The 16,452-nt window shown below is 42.8% G+C and overlaps 2 protein-coding genes across 4 annotated transcripts in view; both read right to left on the bottom strand.

The window, feature by feature from the left end:
• Positions 1 to 5,600: 5,600 nt before the first annotated feature.
• On the bottom strand, positions 5,601 to 6,929 carry gpr151 (G protein-coupled receptor 151). The gene has a single exon (XM_010737535.3). It carries the CDS (start codon positions 6,927 to 6,929, stop codon positions 5,601 to 5,603), a length of 1,329 nt encoding a protein of 442 aa, XP_010735837.1.
• An 815-nt stretch (positions 6,930 to 7,744) lies between these two features.
• Positions 7,745 to 16,452, bottom strand: part of ppp2r2ba (protein phosphatase 2, regulatory subunit B, beta a) — a 40,267-nt gene continuing 31,559 nt past the window's right edge. For all 3 annotated transcript variants that reach the window (XM_027284161.1, XM_010737514.3, XM_019268457.2), the window contains exons 5-10: positions 13,942 to 14,119; positions 13,633 to 13,797; positions 11,490 to 11,659; positions 10,824 to 10,915; positions 10,609 to 10,732; positions 7,745 to 9,789 (exon numbers count right to left, since the gene is read on the bottom strand). In XM_027284161.1, the coding sequence (XP_027139962.1) occupies positions 9,634 to 9,789; positions 10,609 to 10,732; positions 10,824 to 10,915; positions 11,490 to 11,659; positions 13,633 to 13,797; positions 13,942 to 14,119 (885 nt within the window). In that variant the 3' untranslated portion in view covers positions 7,745 to 9,633. The remainder of the gene's footprint in view (positions 9,790 to 10,608; positions 10,733 to 10,823; positions 10,916 to 11,489; positions 11,660 to 13,632; positions 13,798 to 13,941; positions 14,120 to 16,452) is intronic.

The raw sequence follows: 16,452 nt of genomic DNA, 5'->3' as shown, positions 1-16,452 counted from the left end.
ATTCAGCTGGGACCAGACGTATGATAGTTATACACCACCGCCACACACAGGCCATCAACTAAACACTTTAAAAGCACCGAGAGTCTGTCTGCTTAGTACGAACACGAAGACAAAGTGTACTCAGAGTGGATTATATAAGAAAACAAAAACATTAGCCGTTGGCACCAACATTCCTGCAGCCCATCCACTTATTAACTGGGTCTAAATCCAAAGTCAAGGACAGTACAGACAAAGCAACAACAGCAATAATTAAAATGACATTGAAAGACCACTGCCGTGCAAAACTTCCCAAATAATTTACGGTTCAGGTTATTTGCCTCAAACAATGCAGATCTGGCGCCATAATCAATGCTCAGTCTCAAGCAGAACGTTCAAGGCAACAGCTACCTATACATATATATGTGTTAAATACTTAAATGTGTCATGTGTCAAGAAAAAACATGAGTCATACCTTTAAAACAGCTCGATTAACCTAAAAGAACTGGACAACAGGTGGCTTAAGGTACACAGGTGAATAAAAATCTTCAAGTGTATTAAAAACAAAGAATATTAAAACAAGGTCTCCCTTAAAACACGGCTTCTAAAGGACTTACCTGTTCACTACCCACACTGTGCAACACAACACACATGTTGAGTGCTACTGAGATATGTTTACCTCCTAATGAGCCAATGGTTTCCAGGCATATGTCTGTCACACTGGAGCTTCTTGGGAAAGGAACAGCTGAGATTGGTCAAAAACACTTTAATTTTAAATACATTTAATTCATATTTTGGCCACTTGAGGACAGCACATTAACCTAGAAATTCAAGTCATTTAAGTGCAGATGAAGAAAAGTTTGAGCATCTTTAGCATTAATTTCAAGTCCTTTTTAGGCCACCTGAAGACTGAAAGTCCATTCACCCTCCTTTTAGTTCTTACTGGCTTTCTTATTTAATTCTATAGGGGGAAATGTTTGGTTACAAGCTGGTTGTTAACTTACCTGTCTGCTGTTTGCTGGGGACTGGTAGTGTAGAGTAGTCTGTTGTGTCTAAAAATGACCCAAGAGCAGTACGACTGAAGCAGAATCGTACATTTATTATCTTTAAAAAACAAAACAATGAACTCAAAGAAGCTAAAACGCTTTGCACAGCTGAAGGGAATTGCGTAGTGATTTTTCCCTTTACAGCTTCATCACTACAAGCAACACCTTCACACTACATTATAGTGATTTCATCCACACGCTGTTTTAAAATGGTATTCACTAACAAGGACCACGCCTGTACAGATGAAGTTTAAACATGTTTATTACAAGTAACATTTGGGAAGCATGCGTGACATGCTGCAGGGAGGGTTTAGGGAGGGGGGGTTAGAGGGGTTAGTGGAGGGATAATGGGATGAGGGTCGGAGGATAAGGGATGTTAGGATGAGGGGTAGGGGGAGGAGGCAGGACCATCGGTAGAGTGGTCCTGAGGTTGACGGGTGGACAGGAGGGACCCTGGAGGGAACCTGGAGGGATGGAGACTCTGAGTGGGGGAACCGTCTCTCCGTGACTCTACGGATTAGAGCCCTCTGGTTCCTGTGTAAGAATGGAGACGAGAAAAAAGAAGACAAACGAGAAAGAGGATTTGGGGGGGGTGACAGCGTAGTCAAAAAAGGAGTTGATGGAAACGGAGTGCTTAAATACATCGAGAACGTTAATGGGATGAGTACGAGGCGTGGCCCTTATTCCTGAACCTAGTTATAAAAACTCCATTAGTAGCATAATTTCCTTGATTTCTTTAGGCTTTATACTGTACAGATTGTTTCAATGTGTTATTATTAGAGAGGTTGGTGCTGCTTTTTAAATAAACAGTTATATACATTGATAGTGTATGTATACTGTAGGTTTAAATGACATCGGCTCTTAGAACTCCTGGAAATGCTAAAAGGTGTGTGCCCTTTAGATCTCCACATCCTTCACTGAGATGAAAGCTGTCTGATTTATTCTCATCAAAAGACTGCTAAATACCAAGGCCAGACCCCCTGAATCAACACAAAAACAACCACACAAACACGCACACACACACACACACACACACACACACACACACACACACTCCCTGGCTGACTTTCTGTGGACTGAAGAGCCAGGTGATCTTCCACAGGACCAAAGGGAGGCAGAGGTAGCTGTGACTCAGAGGGAGATGTGAAATTGGCAGCCAAAGGTTTTAGCATGTGGCCTAATTGCAGCGTCTCCTGCTGAGCATAATTAGCGCGAGGTAGCATGTCACTTCCTGTGGAGTTTCATTTATTAGAGATGATGATTGGCTGAGGGATAAAATGCAGGGGTGGCACCCCCACCTCCCCTCACAGCAGGAGGGGGGTGCAGCCAGGAGGGCAGTAAAGAGAGGCTCTCACCTGCTGTAAGCTCCCCTGCCTTGTATAATGACCCAATTAGGCCACAGTTGTTTTTTTTCTGCTGTTAACGTTGATTATCACTCTCCCTTTTATCACCGATTTTCTCTCAATCAGTTGCTGCTTTCTCTGATTTCAAGCTCCATTATCAGTCTCCTCTTAAATACTGAACTTTTTAGCTGTTTTTTAGTCGCATCGCTGTTTATAGTAAGATATTTTGCAATTACCCACAAGTATGACAACTAAGGGCAAATGCTGGCTAATGAATGTATGCACCACATCAGCCCTATGTTTAAGTACCTTTGTGCAGGTTTTAGGATCATCTAGCACTGAGACTGCAGATCGAAACCAGCTGAAATCCTTTGACTGGACCAAATCGGAAAGAGAAACTGCAAAATGCAAAAAACTAGAGCCAGTTAGTTAGTTTAGTTTGTCCAGTCTGGGCTACTGTAAACCCTGTCTCCATGGAGGAGGGCTTGTGGAGTCTCTAGATATAAAAGGTTAATTTTAAACTGACCAAAACATTTATTTTTAATTGACACTAGTGAAAACATAGTTTTGCATATTATATTCAGTTTCTTCTAAATAGAGGCTCCTAAATCTGACACACTGGACCTTTAACTATTACTACCTACTGGGGGTTTAAGTATGAAAATGTACTTTTGTGGAGTGACTAAACTATAGTCATCCATTGTGCATCTTTAGGTGTTAATTTGTTTTAAGCTCTGTGGGGAGCAGCAGCAGCAGAGCTTGTACGACGAGGCACTGCAGCTTGCTTCTAATACAGGGGGTCATTAGTGAGGTCCAGCTGGAAAAATGCTGAGTCACCCTGCATGCCTACACAGCTGTTTGCAATTATTCTGCTGATTAGACTCGGGTTGTACCTGAGCAGAGCTCTGCAGAGAATTACACAAGCTTAGAATACATAATGAATGTGTCTGAAATCATTAAATCATTTGCAGTTTACTTTTCCACAAATGCATGATGATTTCAACCCAAATGTCTACAAAGGCGACTAAACTTACTAACACTATGTTAGGAGAGTGAGGACGATCAGTCATGCAGTCAGTCAAGGTCTTATCATGTACAATAAATCATAAAAAATACGGTGCACCGTGAGTGTGTCGGAGCTTTCAAAGGCTTAGGTCACCACGAAAAATGTTCTCACATTGAAAACGTGACAAAATAACAGTCAGCGTGCAAACGCTTTATTTTTTGAGTGTGCTGATGATGCACTCCATTTGTCCCACGTTGCATTGTACAGAGGAAACGGATGAGCTCCTCGGAGCTGCACAAAAATAAACTAAAGTAATTGTGTTGGCACAAGACAGCTACAGGAAAACCTTGAGGAAAAACATTTAGCTTTGTTCTTGTGATTCCAACATTTGCAGTTTTGATTGATGCCCACTGGCACAGATATTACAGAATGGTATACTCTGATTTTCTTATAGTTATTGCAAAAACAATATGTAGAAAGAATTGGGATACGCCTTACTTTTTGCTGGAAATAGAAATAAAGAAATCCCACAGTGCTGCATGATGAAAGATGTCACTGCTTGTCCACACAGGTAAAAATACATGGGCTGGTGTAAAACTGCATCCAATATCTATCATTAATGTTGTTTTTTGTATTATTATTTAACCTTCAATCGTTTCTCTACAGTGAAGGTTAAACTTTCAGTCCAACAATGAGTGTGGATAGCTTTTTCCCTCCAGTGTTTATGGCCAGGTCAGTACCCCTGGGACTGATGGTGCGTTATATAGTTAAGTGTTGCTCTGATTGAGGTACTTGCCTCTGGCAATAAAAGGTCAACATAAATGATTAATGAGAGGAAAATGTCATGAGGGAGGGAGGCAGGAGCAAAAAAAAAAGGTGTAAGGTAACTATGGAAAGACTCCAAATCCTAAAATATCTTCTGCTCTCTTTTTAGTTTGTCCATATTTTCTCATTATACTAACTTTATACCTTTAACCTCATGTCAAATTTGGAGTTATATACACGTGGCTCTAGTGTTCATCGCAGCAAGGTTGCTGTTACATCACACAGACAAATCGATCACACATTTGCTCAGGCACTGTTTCCTTATGTTGTTTATCCCTTTAACTGTGAGGTTTTGACCTACTGTGTATTCAGATCAATGCAGAGAGAATTCATTATGAGGCTCCCACAGAGGTGAGTCCGCCCGAACGACTCCATCTGAGTTCACACCAGCGCTCTTTACCTCTAATTAGAACCCTTGGCAATTCTAATGGATGCCCTTATGAAAATATATTTAATGACCCGATGTCAGCAGGAGACCATCCACTGATGTCTGATTTATCTCATTAAGGCTCTACTGTACGTGTGTGTATGTGTCACTGATCCAATCAAATAACAAGAGCATTCATCATTAGGCTGAACATAACACACACATAAATACACAACTGTTGTGCTTCTGTATATGTTCTACTTCTTCTATATAATAATAAGACACATTTATCACACACAGGCTGTGTTTTTTAGAGTTGTCTTTATTGTAAACACTGGTCGTTCTGATGCACGTTGATTACAAAATAATCTCTTACAGACCAGACAGAGCAACACTTTCACTGTGTCTACTTCAACATCACTGATATCCAAAGGGCATATATATATATATATATATATATATTATATATTATTTATATATACTATATATTATCTATATATATATATAATATATATATATATATATACGCGACTGCACATGAGTGTGAAATACATTTACGGTGTTAACATCTACCTCCAATTAAGATATGAAATTAAGATTCTCATATTTTCCTCTGAGGATTTCTTGCAGCACTAAATAGTCGTTTAAAAACTGTGACATACAATGTTCGTCCACCATACGCTATACTGAATATATATATATATATATATATATATACTGTTGAATTTACATTGTCATCTTTGCCAGGATCTTTAATTAACAGCCATCGAAAGTCATCTTACACTAATTATAATTTAGTTCTTCTTCAACAATAGAAGGACAACATTATGTGATCATTATATCATATACACAGATGATACTGCTCTATTCGTAATTCACACTGATTGAACTTCTTACCTTTGTATAACATCATAAACACAGTTGACAGAATACAAATGATTTATAAACAGCAGTCCATCCAGCCAAGGTCTGTTGATGAAGCTGCTGCTGTCTGAGGACTGTATTGGTGATGATATATAAGCTGGTTCAGGTGGTTGTTATTTTTTCCCTTCTTTGTTCTGATGCTCCCACGGCACAGGATCATTTTCGTCTGTGTGCAATCCAGTCTCCCTCTCGTGCCAGAACTGCTCCACGTCAGGCAAGACAATCCCATCTTTGAGGCTCCCCGTATCTACTTCTTTTCCTCCTCCAACTCCTCCTTGCTCTAGCTGGGGCTGAGCCTCTCTGCTGGGACACCTACTGGAGCTTGACCGAAGGCTCCTCTCCCCCTGCAGCTGGCCCGAAGTCTCTGGTCTGGGGCAAGGCGACTGGGGAGCCGTAGGGTTGTGTGGTCCAGGTTTTGGCTTTGGTAGAGGTTGTTTGCGCAGGGTGAGGCGCCTCCACAGCCCCCTGTAGCCCTCTCTGAACTCCTCAGAGAGGGAGAGGACGATGAGAGGGTTCACCAGGGACAGAGAGAAGGTGAGCAGCTGAGCAGAGAGGGTTAGAAGAAGGGGAATAGAGGAGACGAGGGGCTGAGCTCCTTCAATTTCCTTCTCTGCTATGTGACGCTCCCAAACCCACACCACCCACTGTGGAAGCCAGAGAATAGCCATGGCCACAGTCAGGCTAAACAGCATCAAGGTGATCTTCCTGGATCTGATCTGTGTACGCAGGTTCTGAGTCTTACTGGAGCGACGTTGGCACTGGCCGTAAGCCTTCCAGAAATACACCAGGGCAAAGCTGAGAGGTGCACAGTAGACCCCCAGGGGGTATGCTTTGACATACACAGACATGAAATCCCTGGCTTCAGGAGGAACTGTCAGCACACACACCAGCCCACGGATCTCTGCCTGCAGCCTGGCAAACAGCCAGTGAGGGATGGTGACAGAGCAGGCGGACAGCCAGATGAAGAAGAACACCACCAAGATGGAGCCCAGGTGGATGCTCACCTGCTTGGTGGGGTTGGACACGTAGCGGTAGCACGCCTCTGCCATGACAGCCACTGTGAAGCTCTTTGCTGCCATGCAGGACTGAAGGAACCAGTCGGATGTCTTGCAGACCACCCAGCCCAGACTCCAGCTTGCTTTGGCGTACGAGGCAGCCTTGAAAGGCACCGAAAAGGCCAGCACCAGTCCATCAGCAAACACCAGGTTGAAGATGAGGGAGTTGATGAGAGATAGTTTGCCCCTGTGAGCGTTGGAGAACAAGATGACCATCGCAGTGACATTACAAGCCAAACCTAAGACACAGATGACTCCCAGAATAGCCGGCACCAGGACTCTCAGCTCCCCGTAGTCCAGGTGTTGGTACGAGCCACGTCCATTGACTAACCACTTGTCAATGGAGCTGTTCACCACTGTCGCATTGTTCCCACTCAATTTATCCATGTTTTCCAAAAAGAAAGGAGGCAGACAAGAAGAGAGAGGTCAAATATATCTAACAATGAATCTAAACTTGTTTGAATAATTGTATCAGAGAAGATATCGATTGACGATCAATGATCACGTTGGAGCTCCTGTCTGTCCCTGGGTTTATCCTGAGACACAATGATTAAGCTTCAGCAGCTGGTTATAAAGATGCCTTTTGATTGACAGGTGCTGTCCCCAGCTGACAAAATGTGCGTAGTCTGCAGCCTCATGGGGCCAATTAGAAATCTCTGCATAATGTGCACAGTACGACAGATGACTATCGGGTTTCTAATTTGTGTAAATGTTTGTGAATTAGTGATCATTGCATCGAGGCTTTTCTTGGAGGTACTAATGCTCGACTGTTGGAAGATTTTTTGGCACAAAATCAATGCCATCGCATCAAAAAGGCTTTTTAGAGTTTGTTACAAACATGAACATGAAATGTGAGATCTGAAGCATCCACCAGCAACATTTCCAGATTTACAGCTTCTGTTTGATGCATGAGCTGTTAGGGTAGGTTGGAAATCTTCATTTGTAAACTGGATTGCTGCTCTTACAATGACGAGATAACATTAATAAACATGAATTTATGAAAATTGGGACAATGACTAGTAATTTAAAATCAACCATCAACTGTGTCCTGTCGATTAACAGCAGGTTTCCCTCCCTTTTTTTTTTTCTGTCTTCATCCACAAGAGGGCGGCCTTCCACCACGAGCAGCCATGAATACAGGACATGAATCATTTGATTTCCTTCAGGTTTGAGTCAGCAGCATGAAAAGAGAACTAAGAAGCTTTGAACTTGCACATCTTTATTCTTTTTTATTCAAAGAAAGTCCAGTAAGCATAAAGACTGCATGGTAATTAATTGCATTTCAATACATTCTGAGCTATAAAAGGTTTTTTTTGTTTTTTTGTTTCAATAAGGATTTTTTTTTTTTAGAAGACATTACTGTTTAAAGGAATCACACTTAATAATTCCCTGATTTCACAGAGTTCATTGAGACCTTTGACTGCTTTCTTTCCTTTATGGGAGTTGGCTCTTAAAACAAATCTGAGACAAACGAGGATCTCCAAACTGATCTGAGCCGAGTGCTGAAAAATAACCTGCTGCTGTGCCACGTTACCCATCTTCAGGAAGAGGAGAAACGTGGACAGGCAAATTGGCTACTTCGGCAGAAAGCCAAGTATTTTACTTGCATAGTGCTTCTATATGATCTGTAGGTGTTCAGATATCTATGTGCAGGCTGTCAGTTTCATCAAAATCAGATCCAACGCATGCAAAAAAAACAGCTGTGCTAGCATTAAGTTATGCCAAGAAGTCTCAGGTTTAAGTTCAGTAATTTGACATGACAAATGTACGCGTCTACCAGTCAACAGATCGTTTTCAGCACTATGCAAGTAAGTTTCAAACAAGGTGAGGAGTTCAGATTTTTTTGTTTTTCCTTCAACGGGAATTTTGCAAAAAAAAAACCCAACAATAATAATAATAATAATGTGGCTTTGTCGTGTCTCTTGCAAACTGATGACATCAGACTGACTGCAATGTGATAAGAGCAACAATTACTTACATCACAGCGTCCTCCCCTGAACTCACAAGCATGTAGCCGGTGCTATAATGTAAATTTTGACTACATTGCTTCAAGCACTTTTTCCACTTGGGACCTCAGTGGAGCTTTTTTTTTTTTTTTTTTGTTAATAGAGAAAGAGAAAAAAACAACAAAAAAAACCCAACAAAAAACAAAAGAAAATGTCTAAGTTAACATTTCATCTGAAACATTCACACTCCTGCCTTGTACTCAGTCCCTTTCCCCCCCTCCCACTCCCACTACATCAAACCCCCACATACCAAAAGAAGGCACCACAGCTTCTAAACAGACTCATTGACCGAGAGAAGGACTCAATAAAACAACAGCATTAAATAATAAACCATTGACACAGCCTGGAATGGCTTCATTCACATTACAGACTACAGCAGTCTCACCAGGGAGACATAGAATTGGTGCTAGAAAGACTGACCACGTTGTGTCACAGGCAGAGAAAAACTCAGTTTTTTTAGGGGGGGAGGGGGGTCAGAGATTAACAGTCTCTTCCTCTTATGTAGGAGTTCTGCAGCGGGTTGCGCTGTCCGAAACTTGGCCTCAGTCAGAGGCCGCAGGGTTGATCACATGCACCGTAGCATGAGCGGTTTGAAAGAGAGGGGGCACTGTTGCTACATGACAACGAGCCACCGTCATGTAAGCTATAGGTTTCTGTCTGTGTGCTCTACTTTATGTTCAGTGTACCCACATCCACCCTCCTTTCTTTAGGGTCCAGAGGGCTGCTACATCATGTTACTCATGCAGCAATCCTCTCGTTGCATAAATGCACAGGATCCACTTCTCCGGGTGTCCGCATGGATAAATAAATTAAATCAGAAGTTGAATTGAAGAATGAAAGTCCATTCTTTATTTTTATTTTTGTATCCAGGTTGTATTCATTCCCCACCTCCCGAAATTCACACTTGTTACTCATCTCTGCACTTCCTCAGCAGAGAGAGCAGCGAAATTTAAGACCGGCGGCAACAAGACATAGGGAGAAGAGGAGAAGGATGTAGATAAGGGCTCCATCTCTCTCTTTCTCCAAACCCAGCCCCCTCATCATGTGTGTGGGGGGGTCAGGGGTCAGCGGGGCCAGATTGCCCTTTAGTTGACCTTGTCTTGGAAGATGTAGAGGTTGTTGGTGGCCGCTACAGCGATGATGTTCTCATGTGGGTGCCACGTGGTGTGAAGTATCTTCTTGCTGAAGTCTAAGCTGTCTACACTGATCTCATCCTTACGACGCTTCCCACCTACACACACCTGGAGGACAACAGAAGGGATAAAGAGGCGTGAAGCATACATTAACACTGATTTCAGCAGTATTCTTTTTTTTTTTTTAACCTACTTGAGGGCACCAGATATCAAAACACTGACATCACCCGATGTGTTAACAGTTTACTCATCAACTATTTACTCATCCTGCTGACGCTGAGCAACATTAAACCTCGCTCTGTTTTCGTCTCTACTAATCCCTGAGGGAAATATGTGGCTCTTTATCTAAATGCTCATCAGATTGTTGTTAAATTTGTTTGTCTGCCATTTGCTGCATTAGCCTCCGGAGGGTTTATCAGAGCTTTAATTTCGATGCAAACAGCTGCTTTTTTTGTGTGGAAATGAGAGAATCAAAACAGTAAAACTGCAAACTGAAAGATGCTAAAACGCCCTGGACAGAGAAGTCGAGGGATAATTATAAAACTTTAAGTGATCTCTTTCATGTGACAAATACTCCTTTTATTGATTGTTCATATAAAAATATTTATTGGTGCAACTTTAACTTTAATCTAACTCTAACTCTGATTAATCCATCTTTCTCTGAGTAGAGCAATCCACTTCCTTCGGCTAGTTTTACAGTTGTTTGTGACAATACAGGTGTATTATGATATGCAATTTATGAATCATAATTATATGGTAGCTAATATATGAAGCTTCCCAGTCATCGGGATATCTAAAAATACAAATATGAAGCCAAGTTTTCCTCACTAGTAGCAACACTGTGGCAATATAGAACAGCAAATCCAGCTGCCTCAAAGACAAGACTTCCAGATATGGGGTCGCTTGTGTGGATGAGCAGTGCTGTACCTTGCGAGGCTTGAGAATGGCTCTAGGTTTGCTGTTCTCTCTGGACGCCTCCAGTGTGACGTCACGTTTAGTGTTCCGGTCAAACATTCGGAAGAAATTGTTATAAGAGCCGGTCATTATGACGCTGAGGAGGAGTAGAGGAGAGCGAAAGGGTTATTAAAAATAAATGGATGCATGAATTGATGTATGGATTGATAAAACGAAATGAAACATACCTGTCTGATCCATTCCAGACACACTCAAACTTGTCAAAGATGCAGTCATTCTCATACAGAGAACAAAGTTTGCCCCGTAAATAGTCGTGAACCTGAAAAACAAATAAAAACATAAATGTCTGAACCAGTTGCTGGATTACTGTCACTGTTTTTCAGCATCTAAAGTTTGTCACATTGCGATACAACCATAAGCTACCCTGCCATATGCTGTACTTTCAGTAATCCCTCCAATGCTAAGATGCTGAGATGTTACATAGTAGGTGGAGGCGGAGCTGAAATTGAACAAAGAGTCCCTTGAGCCCAGCTGATGACCTTATCAATCATGAGCTGCCCTAAGATGGCTTCCCCTGATCAGACAGTGAGGATCTGACCCCGGTGACCACACAGTGGGAGGTTTTGCCCTTCAGGTTGCATCACCGACGCTGCTATCTGTCTTTTTACCGACAATCAGCTCAATAAGCCCTGCTGGGGTAATTGCTGAAGATGACACGGTTACAGATTGGTAGGGTGACAGTGAAACAGGATTATGTTGAGTGATTAGTCCGGAATCAATAAGTTTTGATTTGATCCAGCCCTAACCATTATTTGCAAACTTCGCCAGCTGAGAATCATCTCTGGAGCCTTCAAACTGTCCAACAGGCACGTAAAGACACGAAGAAAGCTCACCTGGTACGTCTCTAGTGGTTTGTTCTCCATTTGGAGGTCCCACACTTTGACAGTGAGGTAGTCCCTTGTCATCAGGTAGCGCCCATTGTGGCTGAACTTCACATCAGAGATGGATGAGATGATTTCAGAGAAGAAGGAGCGAGTGGAGGGATCCTCTGGCTCCTCGAAATCTTTGAGAGGAGAAAACAAAAAAGCGGTTATCTTCTGACAGAGCAAACACATTTTACACTGTAGGAGGTCGCTGCTACAAAGACATGTTTTTCCTCACGCTCGTCTTTTGATCATCATGGCGAGAAAAACACAAAGCAGATTTTGTTTGGGATGGTAGGTGGTGGTGGTGGGGGCCGTTATTAACGAATGATAACAATGCAAGGATGCGGGGTTTGCTGCAGCAGCTGCATCTCTTCGCAGTATTATTTCTGTGTGTGTTTAGCGAGGCAGTCGTGGGTCAGCATGCTGGGTAAATATTGGTTATGATTCATATTGATTCTGGCAGCTGCTGATCTGTGTGCAGGCCAACACGCTGGGGATAAGAGCCAGGCATTCCATCGTTAGCCATCAAGTTATTGTTCCTCCTCCTCTTTTCCTCCTCTCTTCCATCTTCCAAATATACCCCCACCCTTCTCTACCTCCTCCTCCTCCTCCTCCTCGCATCCCCACCCTTCCCCTCCCTCCTGCTCAGCTGAGGCCCGGAGAATAGCTCTGTGATGTGCCAGTGGGGAGTCTAACAAGGGATGCGGCATGAGAGATGAAAAAATCGGGGGATGAGGAAGGGATAAGAAAAACAAATCAATGTCAAAGTGTTGGGCCCATTTGAGCCCCGCTGGATTTGTGTGTGTGTCAGTGAATGAGTGTTTGTGTGTGAGTGGGTGTGTGCAAAGTGCGCATGTATATATGCATGTGTGTGTGTGTGTGTCGCTGCCCTCCCTCCCGGTGTATAATAGGGTCCCTGGGGAGTCGGCATGGGGGCTTTTTGGTCCCCCTTCTCTCTGTCCTGGGGCTTAGCGCTTTGGCAACGCTCCCCTCTCCCTCCATCCATTCATCCATCCTCATTCTAACGCTGATAGATACCAGCAGCATCCCAGATTTACAGGTATGGGAGGAGATATTGTATGATATTGTGTGTTTGTGTTGTTTTTTATGTAGAGGGTTCATGATGTTTTGTGTGTGTGGATGTCAAGGGAAGGAGGGAAAAGCTGTGTGTATGCGTGGGAGTATGTGAGTAGACATCGCTCTGAGCCATACGCGTTTATGCAGTGAGACAGTAGGTCAGTTTTAACAGACCTGTCCTGAGGGTAATGATAGCACCTGCCTGCTCTGTGAGTGTGTGTGTGTGTGTATGCATGAGTGTGTGTGTGTGTGTGCTCTGCAAGCACCTGTCAATCGATAGCACATACGTGACGGCGGCTTGTGAATACCACAACTTTAAAATCTACTCCCAAAATCCGAATTATTCAGCCCTCAAATAAATGCACATGTGAAATTCAACAGGCCACGTTAGCACACGGTCCGGTGAATACATCAATACGTCTGAGGAAATGACTGACATTATCGAACTACAAGGTGTGTCCATGAGGGACTAATGCGATTGCTCTTAAGTCATTGATTTCTCAGCGAAAATGTCAATGTATTCATTATTCATTTGACCAGAGAGTATGCAGGCGATGTTAAGCTTTAGAAAAGGCCATTCATTGTTTGAAACACACAGGGAGAATTATTGACGTGGTATCAATCCTGGCATATTGAGCAGGGGGTGGAAACTGCATGTCATGGCCACACAAAGATAGAGCTGAAGCAGAAACATTAAGAGCAGATTTGCCTCCATGCTGTGTATTTATGTCTTTCTCGTCATTCTGGAGTTGTCGTGTATTTATAAATTTAGATAAACCTGCAGCACTCTCTCTCATTCTGTATTAGATATAACATACAATAATTTAAAAAAAACAACAACAGATAAACGCCTGAAAAAAATAATCATTATGCTTTTGTTACATACAGACAATGCAGGTCCTCTTGTACTACTACTACTACACCACTAAATGTCACTAAATCTTACACACCGCTCCTTTAAATGAATAAAAGACAGTGTAAGGGTTGTGGTAAGTGTTGGATTCTTTCTTTATCATGTTCCCGTGATACTCACATTTGCAGTGTTTGTCACAGAGCGCGGCCTGTCTCATGTCACACAGGCGTATCGAGCCTTTGCTGCTGCTGTAGGCAAAGGTGTGACACTGCTGGGGATGAAACTCCGCAGAGGTGATCACCTCTGTCAGCTCCTCCATGTTGGCTGGTTTGATGTCCACGATGTCTGAGAGACGGACGCTAAGGAACAATTTTCGAAAACAGCTAGTGTGGACGTTTAGTAACAAATCACTGGTGTTGGTTTAACTAAAGTGGACATGTACAAACAGGTTTGAATCACGGGGATAACAAGTCTCGAGTAAGAGGATACTGAAGCTGCGATCGGTGATCTCCAGGTTCCACAGGTTCACCCTGAGGTCGTCAGTGGAGATGAACGTCTGAAGGTCGGAGTTGACAGAGATGGAGTTGATGTGGTAGGTGTGGGCATTGCTGAAAACACGCCTGGCTGTCGCCTCGACCATCAAGTCCATAGGCTGCAACACCGGCACCTTTTGGAAGAAGACAAATCGGTTAGGGAGGAGAAGATATGCAGGAAAATAGATAGATGTCGAAGGCTTTGATGTATTTCGTAACTCTGATTCAATATGTTGTACACTTTGATGCTGGTTTCCTGGAGGCTTTCTTGGATACTTATCTGCATATGTTTGCTCGTGTCCATGAAATTTGTGTGTATGAATATAATGCATGCATGCGTGTGTGTGTGTGTGTGTGTGTGTGTGTGTGTGTGTGTGTGAACCACAACTAGATGACTCCAGGGATTCATATGACATTTACTCCACAAATCTTAATGAAACAGAGACAGCAACTGAAGGGCTCCGGGGCTGTTTGATGAGCTCGTTCAATCAGTCTGTGAATATCTGTTTGCTACACAGCTACTCGGTGATCACACCTCCCTCTCTCTTTTCCTTCCTCGCTCTCTCGCTTGCATTTAAGTGCAGAAGAAGTCCTTTTCTCCTATTTGTGTGTGTGTGTGTGTGTGTGTGTGTGTGAGAGAGAGAGAGAGAGAGAGAGAGAGAGCGAAAGATGTGGAAAGAGTGATGGCCCGAGGGCATCGCTAGACCCTGCTGAGGAATGATAACTGAACTCTGCAGAATTAAGACGAGCTCTCTCTCACACACACACACACACACACACACACACACACACAAACACACACCCACAAGTTGTACAGTGCTGCTTGGGCTTCAAAGACACCCAGCACCAGTCTGCATGCAGCCCCCCGTTGGCCAGATAAAACCCAGACAAAGAGAGAAGGGAGGGGAGGGAGAGAGGAGAACAAATCGACTGCTTCTTCCCTTTTTCTCTCCTCCGTTGCTGGCACTGACAGAGAGACATGGCAGCCCAGCAGGCTGCTGTATCTCCATGGGTGTCACTTCATTTCCATGTCTTTCACTGGCTGTCCAGATAGACACGGACCATATTAACCCCTAACCCACAAAACACAGTTACACTGTTCAGCTTGCTCGAGACGACCTAATAGATTCTCCTCCTTGTAGTATGAAAAGTAGAATATTAAAAATTGTAGATATTTCTGTTTTTAAAAAGCAAAAATGCACTTAGTAATCCACTCAAAGGACACAATATTGACATTTTAAACACTTTTAAAGCAGCAAATCACAATCAGATGACACAAAAAAATGATATAATTTGTGTTTTATGGAGAAACTCAGACTCAGACTTTACACGATATGGTGAGGAGAATGTATTGATTGAGTTTTTTTTGGCTATATTTTGGAATGATTTTCTTCCTATGTTTTTTTTCACCCTGTGCAGATTTCACAGCCTCTAAACAGGATTGTCACAGTCCTGGCCTGTCCTCCAGGTTGCTATGATCCCCTGGCCAGGCAGACAAAGAGGGACAGACACGCTGAACATAGCCCTAATCTGCTATGGCAGACAAACACACACACATACACACACACACACACACACACACTGTCGTACGTGCCTGCTTGCTTTGTGTGAAAATTAAAGAGGTAGTGGAGTGTTGGGAGGGGGGGCAGAGAGAATGATCCCTTCATGGTCTTCACCTCAGTGAACATATCGATCACTCATTCTCACTTTCTTCTTCCGCAGAAAGTGTATTTTCAAAATTGTCCAATTGTCCGATTGTGTGCCATCGAGTCATTTATCAGCACTCAAAGTGAGCATACATTCAATTTATTTCATTTTAAAAGGAGCAAACTGTATCGACTTTGACCGATCCAGTGCAGACGCGTGCGCATGCGCTGCTAAGACGTTTATGGAGGATTAAAGGCTATCATGGCGAAATGGCTGAATGCTAAATTTTGATTTAATCAGCTTATCTGAGCCGTACATATTCAGACATGCAGACTCGATGTGTGAACTGAGGGTGGACCTTTGTCACACAAAACATTTTGATGTGTCACATTAGGAAAAACACAGCTGTCAATTATGAAATGAAAAAATGCTTCCATTCCATTTCGCTTCTTCAGTTTCATGGCGTGAAAACTTTTATTATTAACATGTCTTATTAGAAAGTAGACAAAACTTGGCACATTTGGCCTAATAACTGTTATGAAGTTCTCCTTGATGAATTTACGTACTTTGCAAGATTTATATAATAATAATAGTAATTAAAGCTGCAAGCAGCGATGGTCGGGCCCTCGCATATGCGCACGTCGAAATGTGCGCATGTGGAAATGGCCACACCGTTTCCCCAAAATTAATCATTTTGATAAAAGTTTTGGTAATTATAGCGCCCCCTAGAGACGAAATGACACCATATTTGTTTCCTGGACTGGGGACAGCGCCTCGAAGCATGACATCAAATTTGGTTCCGTTTCGCTGAAGCGTTTCT

The sequence above is a fragment of the Larimichthys crocea genome, chromosome I, assembly GCF_000972845.2.
Source record: "Larimichthys crocea isolate SSNF chromosome I, L_crocea_2.0, whole genome shotgun sequence".
In the NCBI taxonomy this organism is placed as follows: Eukaryota; Metazoa; Chordata; class Actinopteri; family Sciaenidae; genus Larimichthys; species Larimichthys crocea.
Note: the sequence above shows the minus strand (reverse complement) of the source record. Positions and strands in the feature narration are given on the sequence as shown.

What these genes read in the sequence shown, in the direction of transcription:
- gpr151 (XM_010737535.3), bottom strand. Translation starts at nt 6,929, where the DNA reads ATGGATAAATTGAGTGGGAACAATGCGACAGTGGTGAACAGCTCCATT.